Source organism: Ornithorhynchus anatinus, chromosome 2 (assembly GCF_004115215.2).
Source record: "Ornithorhynchus anatinus isolate Pmale09 chromosome 2, mOrnAna1.pri.v4, whole genome shotgun sequence".
NCBI lineage: Eukaryota > Metazoa > Chordata > Mammalia > Monotremata > Ornithorhynchidae > Ornithorhynchus > Ornithorhynchus anatinus.
The window spans coordinates 166373321-166399679 of NC_041729.1; the positions used below are offsets into that span (position 1 = coordinate 166373321).

General features: G+C 51.4%; 1 protein-coding gene across 2 annotated transcripts in view; it reads left to right on the forward strand.

Annotated features, from left to right (window-relative positions):
• Positions 1 to 24523, forward strand: part of LDHB (lactate dehydrogenase B) — a 43429-nt gene extending 18906 nt beyond the window's left edge. The window contains exons 3-8 of one of the 2 annotated variants that reach the window (XM_029058716.1): positions 4198 to 4315; positions 8540 to 8713; positions 10851 to 11024; positions 18149 to 18266; positions 21613 to 21736; positions 24176 to 24523. In XM_029058716.1, the coding sequence (XP_028914549.1) occupies positions 4198 to 4315; positions 8540 to 8713; positions 10851 to 11024; positions 18149 to 18266; positions 21613 to 21736; positions 24176 to 24343 (876 nt within the window). In that variant the 3' untranslated portion in view covers positions 24344 to 24523. The remainder of the gene's footprint in view (positions 1 to 4197; positions 4316 to 8539; positions 8714 to 10850; positions 11025 to 18148; positions 18267 to 21612; positions 21737 to 24175) is intronic. The other variant, XM_029058717.2, reaches the window with a different exon arrangement.
• Positions 24524 to 26359: the final 1836 nt, after the last annotated feature.

Genomic DNA, 26359 nt, shown 5'->3' on the forward strand with positions numbered 1-26359 from the left:
ACAATTATGGTGTTTGTGAAGTGATTACTACTTGCCAGGCACGGTAGGGGAAGCAGCGTGGCTCAGTGGAAAGAGCCCGGGCTTGGGAGTCAGATGTCATGGATTCGAATCTCGGCTCCGACACTTGTCAGCTGTGTGACTGTGGGCGAGTCACTTCACTTCTCTGTGCCTCAGTTACCTCATCTGTAAAATGGGGATAAAGGCTGAGTCTCACGCGGGACAACCTGATATCCTGTATCTACTCCAGCGCTTAGAACAGTGCTCTGCACGTAGTAAGTGCTTAACAAACACCAACATTATTATTATCATTATTATTACTAAACGCTGGGGAGGAGCCAAGCAAATGGGGTTGGACACAGTCCCTGTCCCATGTGGGGCTCACGGTCTCCATCCCCATTTCACAGAGAAGTAAAGTGACTCGCTCAAGGTCACGCGGCAGAGAGGTGGTGGAGCCGGAACTATCGTATTCCGATGATATTATGAATGTTGTAGTAATAAAAGAAAAAAAAGCCCCCGGAGTCACTGCTTTCTATCCTAGACTATTTCCCTTGCATTGTATTCTTCTGATCATTTGAATAATAATAATAATGTTGGTATTTGTTAAGCGCTTCCTATGTGCCAAGCACTGTTCTAAGCGCTGGGGAGGATACAAGGTAATCAGGTTGTCCCACGTAGGGCTCACGGTCTTCATCCCCATTTCACAGATGAGGGAACTGAGGCCCAGTGAAGTGACTTTCCCAAGGTCACGCAGCAGACAAGTAACGGAGCAAGAGACTGCTGCTTGAAGCTGAGCTGAGCAGGAAAATCTCCTCCCATCAGGCGCCTTAGCACAGTGCTTGGCGCATCGTAAGCGCTTAACAAATACCATCATCGTCACCGTCTCAACCTCTGGAAGAAGCAGCGGTGCTCGGTGGAAAGAGCCCGGGCTTCGGAGTCAGAGGTCATGGGTTCGACCCCCGGCTCTGCCCCTTGTCAGCTGTGTGACTGTGGGCGAGTCACTTCACTTCTCCGGGCCTCAGTTCCCTCATCTGGAAAATGGGGATTAACCGTGAGCCTCACGTGGGACGACCCGACGGCCCCGTATCTCCCCCAGCGCTTAGAACGGTGCTCGGCACAGAGTAAGCGCTTAACAAATACCAACGTTATTAAAAAACCTGTCTCTGACATCCCCTTTTTAAACACGACAGAGTCTGTGACGTTTTTCTTCCACACACCCCGGCGCTTAGTACAGCGCCTGGCACGTAATAAGTGCCTAACAATACCGCAGTTAACGGTCATTACCCAGGGCTTAATACCGTTCACGGCACGTAGTACGCATTTAGAAAAATACCATGAAAAGGAAAAAGGCTTCGGTCTGCGCCCACGCGCGTCTTTGAGCCGCTTAGAATGCTTGTGAGCACAAGGGCATCTAAATGCGGAGCTCCCGAGGGATAAAGAGCCATCACGTGGGTCCCTTCCTTCCTGGCAGCGAAATGCCAATTTCTGCCTCTTGGCTCTTCTTCCGAACAAAGGCCCGGGAGCTGAGCTATCCAAACGTCCTCTCGATCCCACGTTCCGGCCAAAAATAGCCCCGCGACATCCAGGATCACCTTGGTTCCGGTGCTGGGGGTCATTTCAGCCTGTCCATTCTCCGCTCTGGTCTTCACCTGAAATGATCGGGAATAATAATAATGGCATTTATTGAGGGTTTCCTATGGGCCTACTTTAGTAAGCCTCGGAATAATCGTAATAATGTTGGTATTTGTTAAGCGCTTACTAGGTGCAGAGCGCTGTTCTAAGCGCTGGGGGAGATTTAGAGGGTGATCAAGATAATAGATATCAAGATATCAGGATGATAATAATCAGGAATAGAAGCAGGATAAGCAGGTCGGCGCAGTCTCCGTCCCACCGGGGGCTCGTAGCGGGACGGAGAACGGGCTCCGAATTCCTCGCTACGGATGAGGAGACCGAGGCACCGAGAAGTGCGGTGACTTGCCTAAGGTCACCCAGCGGGCAAGTGGCTGAGCTGGGATTAATAATCATGGGATCTGTTGAGCACTTACTAGGTGCCGGGCACCGTGGTAAGCGCTGGAGTGGATACAAGCAAATGGGGCTGGACGCGGTCCCGGTCCCACGTGGGGCTCACGTTCCTGTTCCCCGTTTTACGGATGAGGTAACTGAGGCCCAGAGAACTGAAATGGCTTGCCCAAGGTCACACGGCGGACAAAGTGGCGGAGCCGGGATGAGAAGCCAGGTCCTCTGGCTCCCAGGCCCGTGCCCTGTGGGCGAATGTTTACCGGCCCCTTTCTCATTCATTCAGTAGTATTTATTGAGCGCTTACTATGTGCAGAGCGCTGTACTAAGTGCTTGGAATGTACCATTCGGCACCAATAAGCAGTGTAGCTCAGTGGAAAGAGCCCGGGCTTGGGAGTCAGAGGTCATGGGTTCGAATTCCGGCTCTGCCACTTGGCAGCTGGGTGACTGTGGGCGAGTCACTTCACTTCTCAGGGCCTCAGTGACCTCATCTGGAAAAAGGGGATTAACTGTGAGCCTCACGTGGGACAACCTGATGACCTCGTGTCTACCCCAGCGCTTAGAACAGTGCTCTGCACAGAGTAAGCGCTTAACAAATACCAACATCATCATAATTATTATTATTATTATTACCGCGATTAAGTTGTCTTGTTTTTGTCCGTCCGTCTCCCCCGATTAGACTGGAAGCCCGTCAATGGGCAGGGACGGTCTCCATCTGTTGCCGAATTGTCCATTCCAAGCGCTTGGTACAGTGTTCTGCACATAGTAAGCGCTCAATAAATACGGTCGAACGGATGAATGAACAGTCAGCTCATCGTGGGCAGGGAATGTGTCTTGTTTAGTGTACCGGGCTCTGCAGGGGGTAAGCGCTCAATAAATACCATTGAATGAATGGAGTGAACAAAAACCTTTTGACTTCGGCTTGGTGAAAGAGGGTGGAGGAGGTCGGAGAGCAGTAAGAATGGTATTTATGATGATGATGATGATGTTGGTATTTGTTAAGCGCTTACAAAATAGCTGGATGGAGAAGCAGCATGGCTCAGTGGAAAGAGCCCGGGCTTGGGAGCTGGAGGTCATGGGTTCGAATGCCGGCTCTGCCACTTGTCAGCTGGGTGACTGTGGGCGAGTCACTTCGCTTCTCTGGGCCTCAGTTCCCTCATCTGTAAAATGGGGAAGAACACTGTGAGCCTCACGTGGGACAAACTGATGACCCCGTATCTCCCCCAGCGCTTAGAACAGTGCTCTGCGCACAGTAAGCGCTTAACAAATACCAACATTATTATTATTAGTCTCGGAGGGAGAAACTTGATCAGGGTTCCAACTGGGGGCCTAATTCATCTTTGGGAATTCAGGGAAACTTTACCATTCCCCCCCCCGCATATCTCTCAGCTCTCAGACATAGTGCTGGGGGTCAGAAGGTCACGGGTTCTAATCCCGGCTCCGCCCCTTGTCTGCTGTGTGATCTTGGGCGAGTCGCTTCACTTCTCTGGGCCTCAGGGACCTTATCTGGAAAATGGGGATGAAGACGGTGAGCCCCACATGGGGCTTGTTCATTCATTCATTATTATTATTCAACATTATTATTACTATTAAACGCTGGGGCAGATACAAGGTGATGAGTTGTCCCACGTGGGGCTCACCGTCTTCATCCCCATTTTACAGATGAGGGAACTGAGGCCCGGAGAAGTGAAGTGACTTGCCCACGGTCACACAGCTGACAGTCGGCGGAGCTGGGATTAGAACCCGTGACCTCTGACTCCCAAGCCCGGGCTCTTGCCACCGAGTCACGCCGGGAGTGAGAGGGCGTGGGTTCTAATCCGACTCCGCCACTTGTCATTCATTCATTCATTCAATCGTATTTATTGAGCGCTCACTATGTGCAGAGCGCTGTACTAAGCATTTGGAATGGACAGATCGGCAACAGATAGAGACGATCCCTGCCCAATGACGGGCTTACGGTCTAATTGATGTCTAATTGTCAGCTATGTGACTTTGGGCAAGTCACTTCACTTCTCTGGGCCTCGGTTCCCTCATCTGGAAAATGAGCCCCACGTGGGACAAGCTGATGACCTTGTATCCTCCCCAGCGCTTAGAACAGCGCTTGGCACATAGTAAGCGCTTAACAAATACCAATATTATTGTTATTATTATTATTATTATATCGGCGATTCTTTTGTCTTCTAGAGCCTCACGGATGAGCTCGCCCTCGTGGACGTGTTAGAAGACAAGCTCAAAGGAGAAATGATGGATCTTCAACACGGGAGCTTATTTCTCCAGACGCCTAAGATTGTGGCTGACAAAGGTAGCTTCCCTTCTCCCCGTCTCCGCTGCGCAGCGATCAACACCAGACTGTCATCTCCCCTATAGAAAAAAATAATAATAATGATATCTGTTAAGCGCTTACTATCTGCCAAGCACTGTTCTAAGCGCTGGATTAATAATAATATAGGTATTTAAGTGCATACTATGTGCAAAGCACTGTTCTAAGCGCTAGGGTAGATACAGGGTCATCGGGTTGTCCCACGTGAGGCTCACCGTCTTCATCCCCATTTTCCAGATGAGGGAACTGAGGCCCAGAGAAGTGAAGTGACTCGCCCACAGTCACCCAGCTGACAAGTGGCAGAGCCGGGATTCGAACTCATATCCTCTGACTCCCAAGCCTGGGCTCTTTCCACTGAGCCACGCTGCTACAAGGCGATCAGGTTGTCCCACGTGGGGCTCCCAGTCTTCATCCCCATTTTACAGGTGAGGGAACTGAGGCCCAGAGAAGTGAAGTGACCAAAGTCACACAGCGGAAAGGGGCGGAGCCGGGATTAGAACCCACGACCTCTGACTCCCAAGCCCGGGTCTTGCCCCTGAGCCACGCTGCTTCTCCGATCAGATCGGGCACAGTCCCCGTCCCGCACGAGGCTCACGGTCTCATAGTAGCAGTGAAGGTATTTACTGAGCTCCCACTGTGGACCGTACTCAGCGTCCACCCCTCGACTGCTGGGTGGCCTTGGGCAAGTCACTTCAAGCAAGTCACGCTGTTTCCGCGTGTCTAGACTGTAAACCCGTCACTGGGCAGGGACGGTCTCTATCTGTTGCCGAATTGTCCATTCCAAGCGCTTAGTACAGTGTTCTGCACACAGTAAGCGCCCAATAAATACTATTGAATGAATGAATGGACCGTCAGCTCGCTGTGGGCAGGAAATGTGTCTGTTTATTATTCCGGCGTCCTCTCCCAAGCGTTTAGTACAGTGCTCTGCACACAGTAAGTGCTCAATAAATACCACTGAGTACGAAAGGAAGAGGTGGTCGTTTGTTAGGCCTGTTTTGTAGATGAGGAAACTGAGGCCCAGAGAGGAGAAATGACTTGCCCAAGGTCACCCAGCAGCCGGAGCCAGGTTGGGCTCCAGACCGTCAGTTCGCTGTGGGCAGGGAATCTGTCGGTTTATTGTTCTATCGTCCTCCCCCAAGTGTTTAGTGCAGTGCTCAGCACGCGAAAAATACGACTGACGGGCTAGAGCACGGCCTGACCTTTAAGGAGAAGCGGCGGGGCTCAGTGGCGAGAGCCCGGGCTTGGGAGTCAGAGGTCGTGGGTTCGAATCCCGCCCCTGCCACCTGTCAGCTGGGCGACTTCGGGCCGGTCACTCCTCGGTGCCTCAGTTCCCTCATCTGGAAAATGGGGATTCAGACCGTGAGCCCCACCTGGGACAACCTGATGACCTTCTATCCACCCCAGCGCTTAGAACGGTACTTGGTACATAGTAAGCGCTCAACAAATACCATCACCAGCGCTTAGAACAGTGCCCAGAGCTTAGAACGGTGCTTGGCACATAGTAAGCACTTAACAAATATCATCATTATTATTATTGTTATTAGTAATATCCTCGGAGAACAGAGGATCTAGGAATCACACCGTCAGTGGAATTTATAGGTGTCTATATGTTCATATATGTAGGTGTGAGTGTGTGTGAAATCTACTGATGGATATACATGTATATATATATTTATACACACACGCATACATACATATAGATAATAATAATAATGTTGGTATTCGTTAAGCGCTCACTATGTGCAGAGCACCGTTCTAAGCGCTGGGGGAGATACGGGCTCATCAGGTCGTCCCACATGAGGCTCACAGTTAATCCCCATTTTACAGATGAGGTCACTGAGGCCCAGAGAAGTGAAGTGACTTGCCCAAAGTCACACAGCTGACAGATGGCGGAGCCGGGATTCGAACCCATGACCTCTGACTCCCAAGCCCCGGCTCTTTCCACTGAGCCGCGCTGCTTCTATTGATATATATATATATATACTGATATATGTCTGTGTATTTGAGATCGATTGATGGAGATATCTCTATAAATTTCTATGTGTGTGATGTATTAATGGATATACATGAATTTATATGGGTCTATAGATGGATATGTATGGATATATATGATCTATTTTTATAGTACTAGTAATAGTAGTAATGATAATTGTGATATTTGTCAAGTGCTTACTATGTGCCAGGCACTGTGCTTAAGCCATGGGGTGGATACAAGCAGATCAGGTTGGACACAGTCCCTGTCCCACGTGGGGCTCACAGTCTCAATCCCCATTTTATTAATAATAATAATAATAATAATAATGTTGGGATTTGTTAAGCGCTTACTATGTACAGAGCACTGTTCTAAGCGCTGGGGGAGATACAAGGTAATCTGGTTGTCCCACATGAGGCTCACAGTCTTCATCCCCATTTTCCAGATGAGGTCACGGGCCCAGAGAAGTGAAGTGACTCGCCCAGAGTCACCCAGCCGACGAGGGGCGGAGCCGGGATTAGAACCCACGACCTCTGACTCCCAGGCCCGGGCACTTTCCACTAATATATATGTATGGATCTCTCTAGGGATACAGATGGATCTATTGATGGATGTGTATGGCTATATTGACGTATAAATGTGTATATTTATTTATTCATCTATATCTAGAGATATATACGTCAATGGATCGTATATAGCCGTACACATCCATCAGTTGATCCATCTGTATCCGTCAAGAGATCCCTAAATATCTAGTAGTGGAATCTACCGCTAAGTGATATCAGTGAATCTACTGATGGATCTATTGATGGATATGTAAGGCTATATTAATGTATATATATATATATGTGTGTGTGTGTGTGTGTGTGTGTATGTATATGGAGAAGCGGCGTGGCTCAGTGGAAAGAGCCCGGGCTTGGGAGTCAGAGGTCATGGGTTCGAATCCCGGCTCTGCCACCTGTCAGCTGGGTGACCGTGGGCGAGTCACTTCGCTTCTCTGGGCCTCAGTGACCTCATCTGGAAAATGGGGATGAAGACCGCGAGCCCCACGGGGGACAACCTGATTCCCCTGTGTCTACCCCAGCGCTTAGCAAGGTGCCGTGCACATAGTGAGCGCTTAACACATACCAACATTACGATGTATATTTATGTATATATCTCTATCTATAGATATATACATCGATGGATCGTATATAGCCGTACATATCCATCAATAGCTCCGTCAGTAGATTCAGATATCGAGAGACCTAGACTCTCTATATAGGTGTATATATATCTCATGGATTCTAATCCCATATATATCATATATATAAGAGACCTAGACTCTCTATATGGGTGTCTATATCTCATGGGTTCTAATCCCAGCTCCGCCACCTGTCTGCTGTGTGACTGTGGGCAAGTCACTTCGCTTCTCTGGGCCTCAGTGACCTCATCTGCAAAATGGGGACGAAGGCGGTGAGCCCCACGTGGGGCTTGTTCATTTATTCAGTCAATAGTATTTATCGAGCGCTTACTATGTGCAGAGCACTGTACTAAGCGCTTGGAATGGACGATTCGGCAACAGATGGAGACCATGCCTGCCCATCGACGGGCGTTCTGTAATCGTGTATCTCCCCCAGCGCTTAGAACAGTGCTTGGCACCTAGCAAATGCCTTAGCAAATGCCATCATCATCATTATAATAATAATGATAATAATGATAATAACGTTGGTATCTGTTAAGCGCTTACTATGTGCCGAGCACCGTTCTAAGCGCTGGGGGAGACACAGGGGAATCAGGTCGTCCCCCGTGGGGCTCACCGTCTTCATCCCCATTTTACAGATGAGGGAACTGAGGCACCGAGAAGTATTATTATTATTATATCTATCGCGGCTGAGTGGCGAGAACCCGGGCTTGGGAGTCAGAGGTCATGGGTTCGAATTCCCGCTCCGCCACCTGTCAGCTGTGTGACTGCGGACGAGTCACTTCACTTCTCTGCGCCTCACGTACCTCATCTGTGAAATGGGGATTAACTGTGAGCCTCACGTGGGACGACCCGATGGCCCCGTATCTCCCCCGGCGCTTAGAACGGCGCTCTGCACGTAGTAAGCGCTTAACAAACACCGCCGTTATCATATGCGTGTATGTATGAGAGCTACAGACCGTATATGTGGATCTACTGATGGCCGTGTCGTCCCTCTCCGTCCCCTCCGCTCGTCTCTCCGTCCTCCCGTCCGTCCGGCTCTCGGCTGCAGATTACTCGGTGACGGCCAATTCGAAGATCGTGGTGGTGACGGCGGGGGTCCGGCAGCAGGAGGGGGAGAGCCGCCTCAATCTGGTCCAGCGGAACGTCAACGTCTTCAAGTTCATCGTCCCCCAGATCGTCAAGCACAGCCCCGACTGCACCATCATCGTCGTTTCCAACCCGGGTCCGCCCGCAGTCCCTCCTTCAGTCAGCGATCGTATCTATCGAGCGCCCAGCTGGGCGCGGAGCGCTGGACTGAGCGCTTGGAAAGTATAATTCGGCAGCGAAGAGGGAGGATTCCCCGCCCGCGACGGGCTCGCCTCCGCTCTCTTCACCTTCCCTCCCCCGGCCCGTGGACTGTCCATTCGTTCGTTCGGTAGTATTTATCGAGCGCTTACTATGGGCAGAGCACTGGCCTAAGCGCTTGGAAGGAACGAGTCGGCAACAGATAGAGACGGTCCCTGCCGTTCGACGGGCTTACGGTCAGAGAGGGGGAGGGGGGGGCCGAGAACGATGGCAATCAATCAATCAATCAACCAGTCAATCGATAATAATAATAATCAATGGGGTATTTGTTAAGCGCTTAGTGTGGGTCAAGCACTGTTCTAAGCGCTGGGGTGGATACGAGCTAACCGGGATGGAACCAGTCCCCGTCTCTTGTGGGGCCCCCGGTCTTCATCCCCGTTTGACAGCTGAGGGAACCGAGGCCCGGAGAAGTGACTTGACTCGACCAAGGTCACACAGCGGACGGGGGGCGGAGGCGGGATTAGAACCCACGCCCCCTGACTCCGGGGGCTCGCCATCAGGCCGTGCCGCTTCTCAAGCGCAAGGCTTCCTTGAATCTGTCCCACGCCCGCCGCATCCCAGTCTACCCGCTTTGCTCCTAACGCGAACGGTGCGGCCTAACGGAAAGAGCCGGGGCCTGGGAGGCAGAGTGGAGGCTCAGTGGAAAGAGCCCGGGCTTGGGAGTCAGAGGTCGTGGGTTCTAATCCCGCCCCCCCCACACCTGTCAGCTGTGTGGCTTTGGGCAAGGCGCTTCACTTCTCCGGGCCTCAGTGACCTCATCTGGAAAATGGGGATTAGGACTGTGAGCCCCGCATGGGACAACCTGATCACCTATCCCGGGGCTTAGAACAGTGCTTGGCACACAGTAAGTGCTTAGCAAATACCATCAGCACCATTATCATTATTAGGGCCCGGGAGTCGGAGGGACCTGGGTTCTAGTCCCGGCTCCGCCACGTGTCTGCTGTGGGATCTCGGGCAAGTCGCTTCGCGTCTCCGGGCCTCGGTCCCTCCTCCGTCAAATGGCGATCAAGACCGTAGAGGCCCGTGTGGGACAGGGACGGTGTCCGACCCCGTCAGCTTGTATTCGTTCAGGGGTATTTATTGAGCGCTTACTGTGTGCAAAGCACTGTACTGAGCGCTTAGGAGAGTCTAAAAGAACGATAAACAGACACATTCCCCGCCCACGGCAAATTTACAGTCTAGAGACGAGCTTACAGACTAGCGTCCGTTAACGCGGAGCGGAGATCCGCCCCAGTGCTCAGTCCGGGGCCTGGCACATACTAAACTCTTGGCTTACTGCGGGGGAGCGGCATGGCGTGGTGGATAGAACCCCGGGCTTGGGAGTCCGAAGGTCATGGGTTCTAATCCCGGCTCCACCCCTTGAGTGCTGTGTGACCTTGGACAGATCATTTCACTTCCCTGTACCTCGGTACCCTCATCTATAAAATGGGGATTCATTCATTCATTCAATAGCATTTACTGAGCGCTTCCTATGTGCAGAGCACTGTACCGAGCGCTTGGAGTGGACAAATCGGCAACAGATAGAGACGGTCCCTGCCCACCGACGGGCTCACGGTCTGATCGGGGGAGACGGACGAGAACAGTGGCAGTAAATAGAATCAAGGGGATGTACATCTCATTAACAAAATAAATAGGGTAATAAAAATATATAAACCACGAGCCCCACGTGAGACCCAGATTGGGTCCAACCTGATTTGCTTGGGTCCGCCCCAGTGCTTAGTACGGTGCCTGGCGCCTGGTAAGCGCTGCAAGTCACTTCACTTCTCTGTGCCTCAGTTCCCTCATCTGTAAAATGGGATTAACTGGGAGCCTCCCGTGGACCAACCTGTTGACCCTGTATCTCCCCCAGCGCTTAGAACGGTGCTCTGCACATAGGAAGCGCTTCACAGATACCAACATCATCATTATTATTAACTACCCCGATTATTATTAGTAGCAAATCCGATCGTCGTTAAGTGGGGAGGATCAGATTCCCGGGTGGCCACGTTGACCCGTGTCCCGGTTTCCTTTGGCAGTGGACATCTTGACGTACGTGACGTGGAAGCTGAGCGGTCTGCCCAAGCACCGGGTCATCGGGAGCGGCTGCAATCTGGATTCCGCCCGTTTCCGCTTCCTGATGTCCGAGAAGCTCGGCGTTCACCCCAGCAGCTGCCACGGCTGGATCCTCGGCGAGCACGGAGACTCCAGCGGTAAAGTACTTTCATTAGTACTAATACGAATCGTAATAACAGGGGTGGTCTCATTAATATGAACGAGACGAATCAATAATCATTAATATGATAATAACGTTGGTATCCGCTAAGCGTTTACTATGTGCCGAGCACCGTTCTAAGCGCTGGGGGAGATACGGGGTCATCGGGTCGTCCCACGTGAGGCGCACAGTCTTCATTCCCATTTTAATAATAATAACGTTGGTATTTGTTAGGCGCTTACTATGTGCCGAGCACTGTTCTAAGCACTGGGGAGATACGGGGTCATCGGGTCGTCCCACGGGAGGCTCACCGTCTTCATCCCCATTTTACAGATGATGGAACTGAGGCCCAGAGAAGTGAAGTGACTTGCCCACAGTCACACAGCTGATGAGTGGCCGAGCCGGGATTCGAACCCATGACCTCTGGCTCCCAAGCCCGGGCTCTTTCCACTGAGCCATGCTGCTAATACGAATCATAATAACAGGGGTGGTCTCATTAATGTGAACAAGATGAATCAATAACCATTAATACAATAATATATAATCATTATAACAATACAATATGCAATATAATAATCATTAACATAATCATCATAATCATTCATAATCATTAATAGAAGAATGTTGGTATTTGCTAAGCGCTTACTATGTGCCGAGCACTGTTCTAAGGGCTGGGGTAGTTACAAGGTAATCAGGTCGTCCCACGTGAGGCTCCCAGTCTTCATCCCCATTTTCCAGATGAGGTCGCTGAGGCCCAGAGAAGTGAAGTGACTCGCCCACAGTCACACAGCTGACAAGGGGCAGAGTCGGGTTTCGAACCCATGACCTCTGACTCCTAAACCCAGGCTCCTTCCACTGAGCCACACTGCTTCGCATAATATTAATTAACAATCAGGGTCAAGAGGCCGGGCTTGGGAGTCAGAGGTCGTGGGTTCTAATGCCGCCTCTGCCGCTTCTCAGCTGTGTGACTTTGGGTGAGTCGCTTCACTTCTCTGGGCCTCAGTGACCTCCTCTGCAAAATGGGGATGAAGACGGTGAGCCCCACGTGGGACAACCTGCTTACCTTGTATCCCCCCCAGCGCTTAGAACAGTGCTTGGCACGTAGTAAACAGTTAACAAATATCATCATTATCATTATCAATATTGATTGTCATTGTAATTATAATGATGTGACATATCAACAATATATTCACAACATAATAATATTATGATTATAATGGCATAGCAACATAATTTTATATATAACAATCATTGCTACAATATGATACCTAGTGACATAATAGTATTGTTATGGTTATAATAGTACATTGCTGTATAATATACACGTATAATATCATATAATATACTCGTAGTTAATATGCATTCATTTAATCACATTTATTGAGCGCTTCCTCTGTGCAGAGCACTGTACTCAGCACTTGGAATGGACAGTTCGGCAACAGATAGAGACGATCCCTGCCTGTTGACAGGCTTACAGTCTAATTAACAATGCTAATAAGTGCGGCGTTTGTTGAAAAAATAACAAATGATCCCTTTTATTTATCCCCCCTCCCAGCCCCACAGGATTTATACCCATATCTGACATTCATTTATTCATATTCACACCTGTCTCCCCCATGAGATCGGGAGCTCCTTGCGGGCAGGGAATATTTTTGTTTATCGTCGTATTGTCCTCTCCCAAGCGCTTACCTCTTCTTCCCTATTCCCTTCTGCCTCACCCTGACTTGCTTCCTTTATTCATCTCCCCTCCCAACCCCGCGCCGCTTAACCAGCCTGGCTCTGTGGAAAGAGCCCGTGCTTGGGTGTCAGACGTCATGGGTTCTAATCCCGGCTCCGCCGCTTGCCGCCTGTGTGACTTTGGGCAAGTCACTTCACTTCTCTGTGTCTCAGTGACCCCATCTGGAAAATGGAGATGAAGACCGCCAGCCCCACGTGGGACGACCTGATCCCCTTGTATCCCCCAGCGCTTAGAACGGTGCTTTGCACATAGTAAGCGCTTAACAGATACCACCATTTATTTGTTATCATTTTTTATGTCTCATTTATTCATTCCTATTCATGTCTGTCTCCCCCTCTGGACTATCAGCTCCTCAGTGTCATTATTATCATCATTCTGTGCCGTCGAGGCGTTTCCGATTCATAGCGACTCCACGGATACGCTTTCTCCGGAACGTCCCGTCCACTGCCATGATCCGCGACCTTTCTAAACGGTTCTTCCGTTATCGTGGTTGTGGTCTCTCTCCGTCTCGCCGCCGGCCTATCTCCGCCACCTTTTCCCTGGACTTTTCCTAGCCTCAGTGTCTTCTCCGGAGAATCCATCCTCCTGATCACGTGTCCAAAATCTGCTCATCTAAATCGAGTCATCTGGCCTTCCAAAGACCACTTGGGTTTAATTTGCTCCAAAATCCCTTTATTTGTCTTTCGGGCAGTCCGTGGTATTGGCCAAATCCCTCTCCGACACAACATTTCAAAAGAATCGATGGTCCGTGTATCCTGTTTTTTCACTGTCCAGCTTTCGGATCCATATACCGTCACCGGAAACGCCAGAGAGATAATAATAATAGTGTTGGTATCTGTTAAGCGCTTACTAGGTGCCGAGCACCGTTCTAAGCGCTGGGGTAGATACAGGGTGATCAGGCCGTCCCACGCGAGGCTCACAGTTAATCCCCATTTGACAGATGAGGTCACTGAGGCCCAGAGAAGCGAAGTGACTCGCCCACGGTCACCCGGCTGTGACTCACGACCTCACGACCTGACCTGACTCCCAAGCCCGGGCTCTTTCCACTGAGCCAACGCTGATGACAATCTGTATTTTGGGGGCTATTTTTACATCGGCCCATTTCATGACTTTTCCCGGCCTCTCCGTAGCAAGTCTTTCTAACATCCGTCTTCGGCCTATTTCTTGGCTACCAGTTCCTTTATTATTGATTCTCGATCCCGGGAGGGAAAAATTATCAACACTTTCAATCTTCTACGCCACCAGTGGGTTCAAACTTCCAGGTGTCGTGATCTCTGTTTTCTTGACATTCAAGTATAGGCCCAGCTTTTTGCTCTGTTCCTTAACTTTGCCCTTAGCTCTTCCCACTGAGCCACACTGCTTCTTTTATTACCGTTTATTGTTCTACTGGCCTCTCCCGAGCCCTGACTAGTCATTCACTCAGTCATCAATCGTATCCACTGAGCACTTTCTGGGTGCGGAGCGCTGTCCTAAGCGCTTGGGAGAGGCCAAAACAACAATAAGCAGACACATTCCCTGCCCACGACAACAAGCTGAGTACGGTGCTCTGCAAACGCTAAGCACTCGATAAAGTCGATGGAATGAATGAATGAGTACTTGTTGGGTGCTAACTGTGTGACGAACACTGTTCTAAGCGCTGGGGGAGATACTAGGTCATCAGGTTGGATCCAGTCCCCGCCCCACCTGGGGCTCACAATCTTCATCCCCGTTTTACAGATGAAGTAAACGAGGCCCAGAGAAGTGAAGTGACTTTCATTCATTCATTCAATAGTATTTATTGAGCGCTTATTATGTGCAGAGCACTGGGCTAAGCGCTTGGAATGGACACTTCGGCAACAGATAGAGACGATCCCAGCCCAGAGACTTCCCCAAGGTCATCCAGCGGACACGTGTCAGAGCCAGGATTTGAACCCAAGTTCTTCCCACTCCCGGCCCCTGGCGTTTGTCACTCTTTGCCAGTCCCACCTGAAGTAATAATGATGTTATTTGGTAATCGCTTAGTATGTGACCGGCACTTTACTAAACGCAGGGGGAGATAGAAGCGAATGAAGTTGGACACGGTCCCCGTCCCTCGTGGGGCTCACGGTCTTCATCCTCATTTTACAGACGAGGGAACTGAGCCCCAGAGAAGTGAAATGACTTGCCCAAAGGTCCCACAGCAGTGCTGGAGCTGGGATTAGAACCCAGGCCCTTCAGAGAAGCAGCGTGGCTCGGTGGAAAGAGCTCGGGCTTGGGAGCCGGAGGTCACGGGTTTGAATCCCGGCTCGGCCGCTTGTCAGCTGGGTGACTGTGGGCGAGTCACTTCACTTCTCGGTGCCTCAGTTACCTCATCTGTAAAATGGGGATAGGGACTGTGAGCCCCACGTGGGACAACCTGATTCCCGTGTCTACCCCGGCGCTTAGAACAGTGCTCTGCACATAGTAAGCGCTTAACAAACACCAACGTTATTATTATTATTATTATCCCGGCTCCTCCGCCTGTCAGCTGTGTGACCGTGGGTAAGTCACTTCACTTCTCTGGGCCTCAGTTCCTTCATCTGTAAAATGGGGATTAACTATGATCCTCACGTGGGACAGCCTGATGAGCCTGTATCTCCCCCAGCGCTTAGAACAGTGCTCTGCACATGGTAAGCGCTTAACAGATACCAACATTATTATTATTATTATATTGCTATATTCTCCTCTCCCGAGTGTTTAGTACAGTGTTCTGCACACCTTAAGCACTCAATAAATGCGACTGCTATGACTGACTGATCGACTGAGCATAAATCGGTCCGACGGGAAATGACGGCAGAGGCAGTCAGCTTGGAGCAGATCAGAGACATTCATTCATTCATTCATTCATTCATTCATTCATTTGTATTTATTGAGCACTTACTGAGTGCAGAGCCCTGTACTAAGCGCTTGGAATGGACAATTGGGCAACAGATGATAGAGATAATCCCTGCCCAACAACGGGCTCACGTGGCTCAGTGGCAAGAGCCCGGGCTTGGGAGTCAGAGGTCATGGGTTCGAATCCCCTCTCTGCCACTTGGCAGCTGGGTGGCTGTGGGCAAGTCACTTCACTTCTCTGGGCCTCAGTGACCTCATCTGGAAAATGGGGATGAAAACTGTGAGCCTCACGTGAGACTATCTGATGACCCTGTATCTACCCCAACGCTTAGAACAGTGCTCTGCACAGAGGAAGCGCTTAACAAACACCAACGTTATTATTAAATACATTATTATTAGAAGGGACATCTGACGTTCATCTTTTCTGTCGAACTGAATTCACGTGGATTCAACTCCTTATCTAATAATAAAAATGATGGTATTTGTTAAACGCCTACTCTGTGTCTGGGACTGAGGTAGATACCACATAACCATACAGCAAAAGCAGCGCGGCTTAGTGGATAGACCCCCGAGCCCGGGAGTCAGAAGGAGCTGGATTCTAGCCACATGCCTGCTGTGTGACCTTGGGCAAGTCACTTCACTTCTCTGGGCCTCAGTTCCCTCATCTGGAGAATGGGAATTAAGTGTTTCATCCCTGTGCCGGATAGGGGCTGTGTCCGACCTGACTACCTTGTATCTACCCCAGCTCTCAGAAGGGTGCCTGTCACATAGGAAGCGCTTAGTGGGGACCATAATTATGAATTATTATTATTAATGAGACCCAGTTATCATCCCACCCAGGCAAAGAGCAGAAATGTTATCCCCATTTTACAGCTGAGGAAACGGAGTCCCTGCAAGGTGAAGTGACTTGCCCAACGTCACACAGCCCTAACCTACATCCTGCCTCTGGTCTGCAACCCCCTCCCTCCTCAAATCCCACAGACGGTGACTTTCCCCTCTTTTCAAAGCCTTACTGAAGGCCCGTCTCCTCCAGGAAGCCTTCCCTGACTGCGCCCCCCTTCCCTCATCTCCCCCTCCCTTCTGCGTCGCCCCGACTCGCTCCCTTTTTCATCCCCTCTCCCGGTCCCACACCACTTATGTCCAGATCATTCACTCATTCATTCATTCAGTCGTATTTGTTGAGCGCCTACTGTGTGCAGAGCGCTGTACTAAGCGCTTAGAAAGTACAATTGGGCAACAGATAGCGACATTCCCTGCCCAACAATGGGCTCACGGTCCAGAAGGGGGGAGACTCCTTATCTTCCCTCCCAAACCCCATCCTCTCCCTGACTTCCCCGTCACCGTGGACGGCCCCACCGTCCTTCCCGTCTCACAGGCTCCCAACCTCGGCGGCGTCCTCGACTCGGCTCTCTCCTTCCCCCCAGACATCCGATCCGTCACCGACGCCTGCCGCTCTCACCTTCGCGACATCGCTAAGAATCGCCCTTTCCTCTCCACCCAAAGGGTTACCTTACCGGTCCAGGCTCTCCTAATATCCCGGCTGGATTACCGTGTCAGCCTCCTCTCTGATCTCCCTTCCTCCCGTCTCTCCCCGCTCCGGTCTATTCTTCATTCCGCCGCCCGGCTCATCTTCCCGCAGAAACGCTGTGGGCCTGTCACTCCCCTTCTTAAAAGCCTCCAGTGGTCGCCCGTCGACCTCTGCACGAAACAAAAACTTCTCACTTTAGGCTTCGAGGCCGTCCGTCCCCTCGCCCCCTCCTACCTCTCCTCCCTTCTCTCTTTCCCCCGGCCACCCGGCACGCTCCGCTCCTCCGCCGCCCGCCTCCTCGCCGTCCCCCGTCCTCGCCCGTCCCGCCGTCGACCCCCGGCCCGCGTCCTCCCGCGGTCCCGGGACGCCCTCCCTCCTCCCCTCCGCCAAACTCCCTCTCTTCCCCTCTTCCGAGCCCTCCTGAGAGCTCACCTCCTCCGGGAAGCCTTCCCACACTCAGCCCTCCCTTTCCCTCCGCTCTCCCTCCTCTCTGCTCTTCCCCCTTCCCCTCCCCTCAGCACTGTGCTCATTTGTATATCTTATTTATTACCCGATTTATTTTGTTAATGAGGTGTCCAATCCCTTCATTCTATTTATCTTGATGATGCGGTCTTGTTTTTGTTTTGTTCTGTTTTGCTCTGCCGTCTGTCTCCCCCGGTTAGACCGTGAGCCCGTCATCGGGCAGGGATGGTCTCTATCTGTTGCCGAATTGTCCATTCCAAGCGCTTAACCCAGTGCCCTGCACATAGTAAGGGCTCAATAAATACTATTGAATGAATGAATGAACGAAACAAAACGAGTAGCGAGACATCAGTAGCATCAAAATAAATAGAATCATAGATATAGACACATCACTCGACTTCTCTGTGCCTCAGTTACCTCATGGTAAAATGGGGATGAAGACCGTGAGCCCCAAGTGGGACAACCGGATCACCTTGTGTCTCCCCCAGCGCTTAGAACAGTGCCTGGCACACAGTAAGCGCTTAACAAATGCCATCCTTATTATTATTTTCCCCCATGGCAGTGGCTGTGTGGAGCGGCGTGAACGTCGCCGGGGTTTCTCTCCAGGAGCTGAACCCCGCCATGGGGTCGGAAGGAGACGACGAGAACTGGAAGGAGGTGCATAAGATGGTGGTCGACAGGTCAGTGCGGCTGGGGCGTCAAGGGCCCGGGGGGGGAGCCTTGAGTGGGAGGAGGAGGAAAAATAAGAATTTAAAAAGGCATAATAACAATGACGACGGTATTTGTTGAGTGCTTACAATGTGCCGAGCCCTGTTCTAAGCGCTGGGGGAGATGCAAGGTCATCAGGTTGGCCCACGTGGGGCTCACCGTCTTCATCCCCATTTGACAGATGAGGTCACTGAGGCCTAGAGGAGTGAAGCGACTTGCCCAAGGTCACACAGCAGACAAGCGGCGGAGTCGGGATTAGAACCCAGGTCTTCTGACTCCCAAGCCCGGGCTCTTGCCACTGGACCGTGTTCCTTCAATAATAATAGTATCTGTTAAGAGATTATGGCAGAAGACAGGAGGTTCCGGAGAAAATATAATAATAATAATAATGGTATTTGTTAAACTCTTACTATGTGCCAGGAATTGTTCTAAGCGCTGGAGTAGATACGATAATAATAATAAGGTTTGTGTTTGTTAAGCGCTTACAACGCGCAGAACACCGTTCTAAGCGCTGGGGGAGATACAGGGGAATGAGGTTGTCCCACGTGAGGCTCACAATCTTAATCCGCATTTTACAGACGAGGGAACTGAGGCACAGAGAAGTGAAGTGACCTGCCCACAGTCACACAGCGGACAAGTGGCAGAGCCGGGATTCGAACCTATGACCTCTGACTCCCAAGCCCGAGCTCTTTCCACTGAGCCACGCTGCAGACACGGTTGGGTTGGGCACAGTCTGGGTCCTCACATAGGGTACACAGTCTTCACCCCCATTTGACAGATGAGGGAACTGAGGCCCAGAGATGTGAAGTGACTTGCCCAAGATCACACAACAGACAAGTGGTGGAGCCGGAATTAGAACCCATGACCTTCTGACTCCCAGGCCCGGGCTCTATCCATCCCTAGAGTCGCTATGAATCGGAAGTGACTCGCCGGCACTTGATGATAATAGTGATAATGTCAGAGAAGCAGCGTGGCTCAGTGGAAAGAGCCCGGGCTTGGGAGTCGGAGGTCATGGGTTCGAATCCCGGCTCTGCCGCTGGTCAGCTGTGTGACCGTGGGCAAGTCACTTCACTTCTCTGTGCCTCAGTGACCTCATCTGTCAAATGGGGATTAAAACTGTGAGCCTCACGTGGGACAACCTGATCCCCTTGTATCCCCCAGCGCTTAGAACAGTGCTTTGCACCTAATAAGCGCTTAACAAATACCACAATTCATTTATTGTTTAATAAGAATTTCTTAAGTGCTTACTACTCATTCATGCATTCAAACATATTAATGAGTGCTTACTATTTTGCGAAGCACTGTACTAAGCGCTTGGGAGAGGACACCACAACAGCAAACAAGACACCTTCCCTGCCCCCAGTGAGCTCACTGTCTAGAGGGGGAGACTCACAATCTAGAGGGGAGATGGACATTAATACAAATCACTATATGAATTATTCATTCATTCAATCGTATCTATTGAGCGCTTACGGTGTGCAAAGCACTCTACTAAGCGCTTCGAAAGTACAACTGGGCAACAGATAGAGACAATCCCTGCCCAGCAACGGGCTCACGGTCGAGAAGCGGGGAGACAGACAACAGAACAAAGCGAAAGAAGTCGACAGGCATCAATAGCATCAAAATAGATAGAGTCATAGATATAGACACATCATTAATAAAATAAATAGAATAATAAATAATAGATCCCAATAGACACGAGTGCTGTGGGGAGGGGAAGGGGATAATAATGTCGGTATTTGTTAAGCGCTTACTATGTGCAGAGCACTGTTCTAAGCGCTGGGGTAAACACAGGGGAATCGGGTTGTCCCACGTGGGGCTCACAGTCTTAGTCCCCATTTTACAGATGAGGGAACCGAGGCCCAGAGAAGTGAAGTGACTCGCCCACGGTCACACAGCCGACAAGTGGCGGAGCTGGGATTCGAACTCATGAGCCCTGACTCCAAAGCCCGTGCTCTTTCCACTGGGCCACGCTGCTTCTCTAACAATCATTATTACGGTATTTGTTGAGCGCTTACAATGTGCCAAGCACCGTCCCAAGTGCTGGGGTGGATCCAAACAAATCAGGTTGGACCCGGTCCCCGTCCACATGTTGCTCCCAGTCTCCATCCCCTTTTTCCTGATGAGGGAACTGAGGCCACTGGGTGACTGTGGGCGACTGTGGGTGACTGTGGGCGAGTCACTTCGCTTCTCTGGGTCTCAGTTCCCTCATCTGCAAAATGGGGATGAAGACCGCGAGCCTCACGTGGGACGACCCGGTGACCCTGGATCTCCCCCAGCGCTTAGAACGGTGCTCTGCGCATAGTAAGCGCGTAATAAATACCAACATTACTATTATTATTGTTATTATTATTATTAAATGCAATAATTACGATCATAATTATATGTTATAGGGATATGGTGACGATTATTAAATATTATAAGAGCTGTTATTATTAAATACCATAAAAGAGCAGCAGCGTGGCTCAGTGGGAAGAGGCCGGGCTTGGGAGTCAGAGGTTGTGGGTTCTACTCCTGGCCCCGCCACTTATCAGCAGGGTGACTTTGGGCAAGTCACTTACTTCTCTGTGCCTCAGTGACCTCATCTGTAAAATGGGGAATGACCCTGTGAGCCCCACATGGACAACCTGATGACCTTGTATCTATCCCAGTGCTTAAAACAGTGCTTGGCACATAGTAAGCACTTAACAAGTACCACCACTCTTATTATTTATCATTATCACTATCTGTTTTCCCCGGGACGCCCCGTCCTCTACCGCCAACCATAACCTCTCTGTCGGCTCTTCCGTCCTCTGCCACCTTTTTCCGGGACTTTTCCCGGCCTCGGTGTCTTCTCCGGACATTTTAGTTACTAAATACCATAACGATAAGAGCAGTTATTATTAAATGCAGTGATTATGATATATATTATAAGCATATGATGATTAAATATTGTAATAAGAGTTGCTTAGAGCTTAGAACAGTGCTCGGCACATAGTAATAATAATGTTGCTATTTGTTAAGCGCTTACTATGTGCCGAGCACCGTTCTAAGCGCTGGGGGAGATACAGGGTCATCGGGTCGTCCCACGTGAGGCTCCCAGTTAATCCCCATTTTACGGATGAGGGAACTGAGGCCCAGAGAAGTGAAGTGACTCGCCCACAGTCCCACAGCTGACGAGTGGCAGAGCCGGGAGTCGAACTCATGACCTCTGACTCCGAAGCCCAGGCTCTTTCCACTGAGCCACGCTGCTTCCCTAGAGCTTAACAAATACTATCATTACTATTATTTAACACCTCAAAAAGGGTTTTCCTTGATCTGTCTGTCCGTTTCACGCAGTGCCTACGAAGTGATCAAGCTGAAAGGCTACACCAACTGGGCGATCGGATTAAGCGTCGCTGATCTGATCGAGTCTCTCCTGAAGAATCTGTCCCGGGTCCACCCCGTGTCCACCATGGTCCAGGTAAGATGGCGGGGACCCGTTCCCTAGAGAAGCAGCGTGGCTCAGTGGAAAGAGCCCGGGCTTGGCAGTCAGAGGTCGTGGTTCGAATCCCGACTCTGCCCCTTAATAATAATATTGGTATTTGTTAAGCGCATACTATGTGCAGAGCACTGTTCTAAGCGCTGGGGTAGATCCAGGGTCATCAGGTCGTCCCACGAGGGGCTCACAGTCTCAATCCCCATTTGACAGATGAGGTAACTGAGGCACAGAGAAGTTAAGTGACTTGCTCACAGTCACACAGCTAAGCAGTGGCACAGGTGGCATTCGAACCCATGACCTCTGACTCCAAAGCCCGTGCTCTTTCCACTGAGACACGAGCCCCTTGTCAGCTGTGTGACTGTGGGCAAGTCACTTCACTTCTCTGGGCCACAGTTCCCTCATCTGGAAAATGGGGATTAACTGTGAACCTCACATAGGACCACCTCCTTCCCCTGTATCTCCCCCAGCGCTTAGTACAGTGTTCTGCACCTAGTAAGTGCTTAATAAATACCAACATTATTATTATTAGACTTCCCTCCCACCACTGGGCTGGGCCTCTGGATTCCCTGAGATGGGAGCGGAAAGAATTTTTCCAGCGATGATGCGGTTGGCCTCATGTGGAAAGTTGCCCTCTTAATAATAATAATAATAATAATAATAATAATGTTGGTATTTGTTGAGCGCTTATTATGCACCGAGCACTGTTCTAATCACTTGGGCAGATACAGGGTCATCAGGTTATCCCACGGGACGCTCACAGTCTTAACCCCCATTTGACAGATGAGGGAACTGAGGCACCGAGAAGTTAAGTGACCTGCCCAAAGTCACACAGCTGACAGGTGGCGGAGCCGGGATTTGAACCCGTGACCTCTGACTCCTAAGCCCGAGCTCTTTCCACTGAGCCACGCTGCTTCTCTTAGCATGACAGGAGACGGAATCGCAGGGCAACTGTAGTCATTCGGTCATTCGATGGTATGTATTCCAAGCGCTTAGTACGGTGCTCTGCACATAGTAAGCGCGCAATTAATACTATTGAATAAATGAATGAATGTATTGAGCGCTTACTGTGTGCAGAGCACTGTACTAAGCGCTTGGAAAGCAGAATTCGGCAAGAGATGGAGATAATCCCTGCCCAGAGACGGGCTCACGGTCTAGAAGGGGGAGACAGGCAACAAAACAAAACAAAAAAAAACAACAGACAGGCATCAATAGCATCAATATAAGTAAACACGTGGGGCTCACGGTCTTCATCCCCATTTGACAGATGAGGGGACTGAGGCCCAGTGAAGCGAAGCGACTTGCCCAAGGTCACGCAGCGGACAAGTGGCAGAGCCGGGATTAGAACCCACGTCCTTTGACTCCCAAGCCCGGGCTCTTGCCGCTTACTACTGGATCCAGAATCCTGTACTGACTCCTGGAGTGAGGATAGTAGACTCTGTAGACATGATTCTCATTCGTTCATTCATTCAATAGTATTTATTGAGCGCTTACTCTGTGCAGAGCACCGGACTAAGCGCTTGGAATGGACAACTGGGCAACGGATAGAGACGGTCCCCGCCCATCGACGGGCTCACGGTCTAATCGGGGGAGACGGCCGGACAAATTGTCCAAACGTGAGGAGCAGTGTGGCTTAGCGGAAAGACCCCGGGCGTGGGAGTCAGAGGTTGTGGGTTCTAATGCCGCCTCCGCCACTTAGCAGCTGTGTGACTCCGGGCAAATCGCTTCACTTCCCTGTCCCTCAGTTCCCTCATCTACAAAACGGGGATGAAGCACGCGAGCCCCCCGCGGGACAACCCCATCACCCCGTATCTCCCCCAGCGCTGGCACGTAGTGAGCGCTTAACAAATACCATCATCAGCATTATCATCAATTATCATTCCCGCCTGGATCCACCCCGGCGCTCAGTACAGTCCCCGGCCATCATTACCATTACGATCATTACGATCGATCGGTCCGGTGCCCGGACCCCAACCCCTCGTCGGGCAGGGATCTCGTGGGTCCGACTCCCGGCTCCGCCACCCGTCAGCTGTGTGACCGTGGGCAAGTCACTTCACTTCTCTGGGCCTCAGTGACCTCATCTGGAAAATGGGGACGGGAGTCAGAGGTCAGGGGTTCGAACGCCGGCTCTGCCACTTGTCGGCTGCGGGCCTGTGGGCAAGTCGCTTGACTTCTCTGGGCCTCAGCGACCTCATCTGGAAAATGGGGATTAACTGTGAGCCTCACGTGGGACGACCCGGTCACCCTGTCGCTTAGAACGGCGCTCGGCACATAGTGAGCGCTTAACAAATACCAACATCATTATTACCGCCTCCATCCGTCGCCGCCTCGTCCGTTCCGCCGCGCGCTTAGTAGAGGGCTCCGCCCGGGGTAAGCGCTCAGTACGTACCGCCGAATGAATGAACGCTCGCCGCCGTTCAACAGGGCATGTACGGCATTGACAACGAAGTCTTCCTGAGCCTCCCTTGTGTCCTCAACGCGCGGGGCCTCACCAGCGTCATCAATCAGAAGCTGAAAGACGAGGAGGTAGCGCAACTGAGGAAGAGCGCCGAGACCCTGTGGGCCATCCAGAAAGACCTCCACGACCTGTGAGCCCTCCCGCGCTCCGGCGTGGCGACCAACGTCCCGCGCGGCCGCCGGGAATACTCGCCGGTTACCCCCCCCCCCCGGATCTCGGCCCGCCTCACCGGGCCACCCACCGCCCGCCCCGCCGAGTAAGAGCCGGATGGAGCGCTCGCGCCGTCGACGAATAAAGTCGTTTCCCGCAGTGTGCCGCGCTTGTCGGCGGGGTGTTCTTCCACTCGGTCCCGTCCCGTTTGCCGAGCCCTTCCGGGGCGCGGAGCGCTGCGCTGAGCGCTCGGGGGAGCACGACGGGACGATAGGCACCTTCCCGGCCCACAGGGAGCTTACGGTCTAGAGGGGGAGACGGGCACGAATGGAAATAAGGAAGGAGCGCGGCTCAGTGGAAAGAGGCCGGGCTTGGGCGTCAGGGGTCATGGGTTCGAATCCCCGTTCTGCCACTTGTCAGCTGGGTGACTTCACTTCTCGGGGCCTCGGTGACCTCATCTGGAAAATGGGGATGAAGACTGTGAGCCTCACGTGGGACAATTTGATTAGCCCGTATCTCCCCAGTGCGAGCCTCACGTGGGGCCACCTGATGACCCCATATCTCCCCCAGTGCTTAGAACAGTGCTCTGCACGTAGTAAGCGCTTAACAAATCCCAACATTATCGTTATTATTATTATTATTACTAAATAAATCGATGAACGAGAGACGTGGACATGAGCGGTGCGGGGTTGGGAGGGGGGGATGAAGAAAGGGAGCGGGTCGGGGTGATGCAGAAGGGAGGGGGAGAAGAGGAAAGGGGGTATTAATAATAATAATAATAATAATGTTGGTATTTGTTAAGCGCTTACTATGTGCAGAGCACCGTTCTAAGCGCTGGGGGAGACACGGGGGAATCAGGATGTCCCACGTGGGGCTCACAGTCTTAATCCCCATTTTACAGATGAGGGAACTGAGGCCCAGAGAAGTTAAGTGACTTGCCCACAGTCACACAGCTGACAAAGGCTGCGTGACAAAGGCAGTATTAGGCAGGGAAGGCTGCTTAGAGGAGGTGGGCCTTCAATATTCATCCATTCAATAGTATCTATTGAACGCTTACTATGTTCAGAGCACTGTACTAAGCGCTTGGAATGGACAAATCGGCAACAGATAGAGACGGTCCCTGCCCAATGATGGGTGCACAGTCTAATCGGGGGAGACAGACGGACAAAAACAACGGCAATAAATAGAATCAAGGGGAAGAGCATCTCACTGAAACAACAGCAATAAATAGAATCGAGGCGATGTACGTCTCATTAACAAAATAAATAGGGTAATAAAAATATATACAATTGAGCGGACGAGCAGAGCGCCGAGGGGAGGGGAAGGGAGAGGGGGAGGAGCGGAGGGAAAGGGGGGAAAAGGGGGCTTAGCTGAGGGGAGGTGAAGGGGGAGCAGAGAGGGAGCAGAGGGAAAAGGGAAAGCTCAGTCTGGGAAGGCCTCCCGGAGGAGGTGAGCTCTCAGGAGGGCTTGGAAGAGGGGAAGAGAATGAGTTTGGCGGAGGCGAGGAGGGAGGGCGTTCCGGGACCGCGGGAGGACGCGGGCCGGGGGTCGACGGCGGGTCGGGCGAGGACGGGGGACGGCGAGGAGGCGGGCGGCGGAGGAGCGGAGCGTGCGGCCTGGGCGGTGGAAAGAGAGGAGGGAGGAGAGGTAGGAGGGGGCCGGGGGATGGACAACTCTGAAGCCAAGAGTGAGAAGTTTTTGTTTCAATAGTAGCGGTAAAGGTAGTATTCATTAAGCGCTTACTATGTGCCAGGCACTGTATTAAAACAGTGCTCAGGGCTTCGAATAGTGCTCGGCACGTAGAAAGCGCTTAACAAATACCATCATTATTACTAAGCGCCGGGGTGGACGCAAGCAAATCGGGTGGGACACCGTCCCTGTCCTCCTTGGGGCTCACGGTCTCGATCCCCATTTGACAGACGAGGTCACTGAGGCCTAGGGAAGTGAAGTGACTTCCCCGAGGTCGCCCAGCAGACAAGTGGCAGAGCCGGAATTAGAAC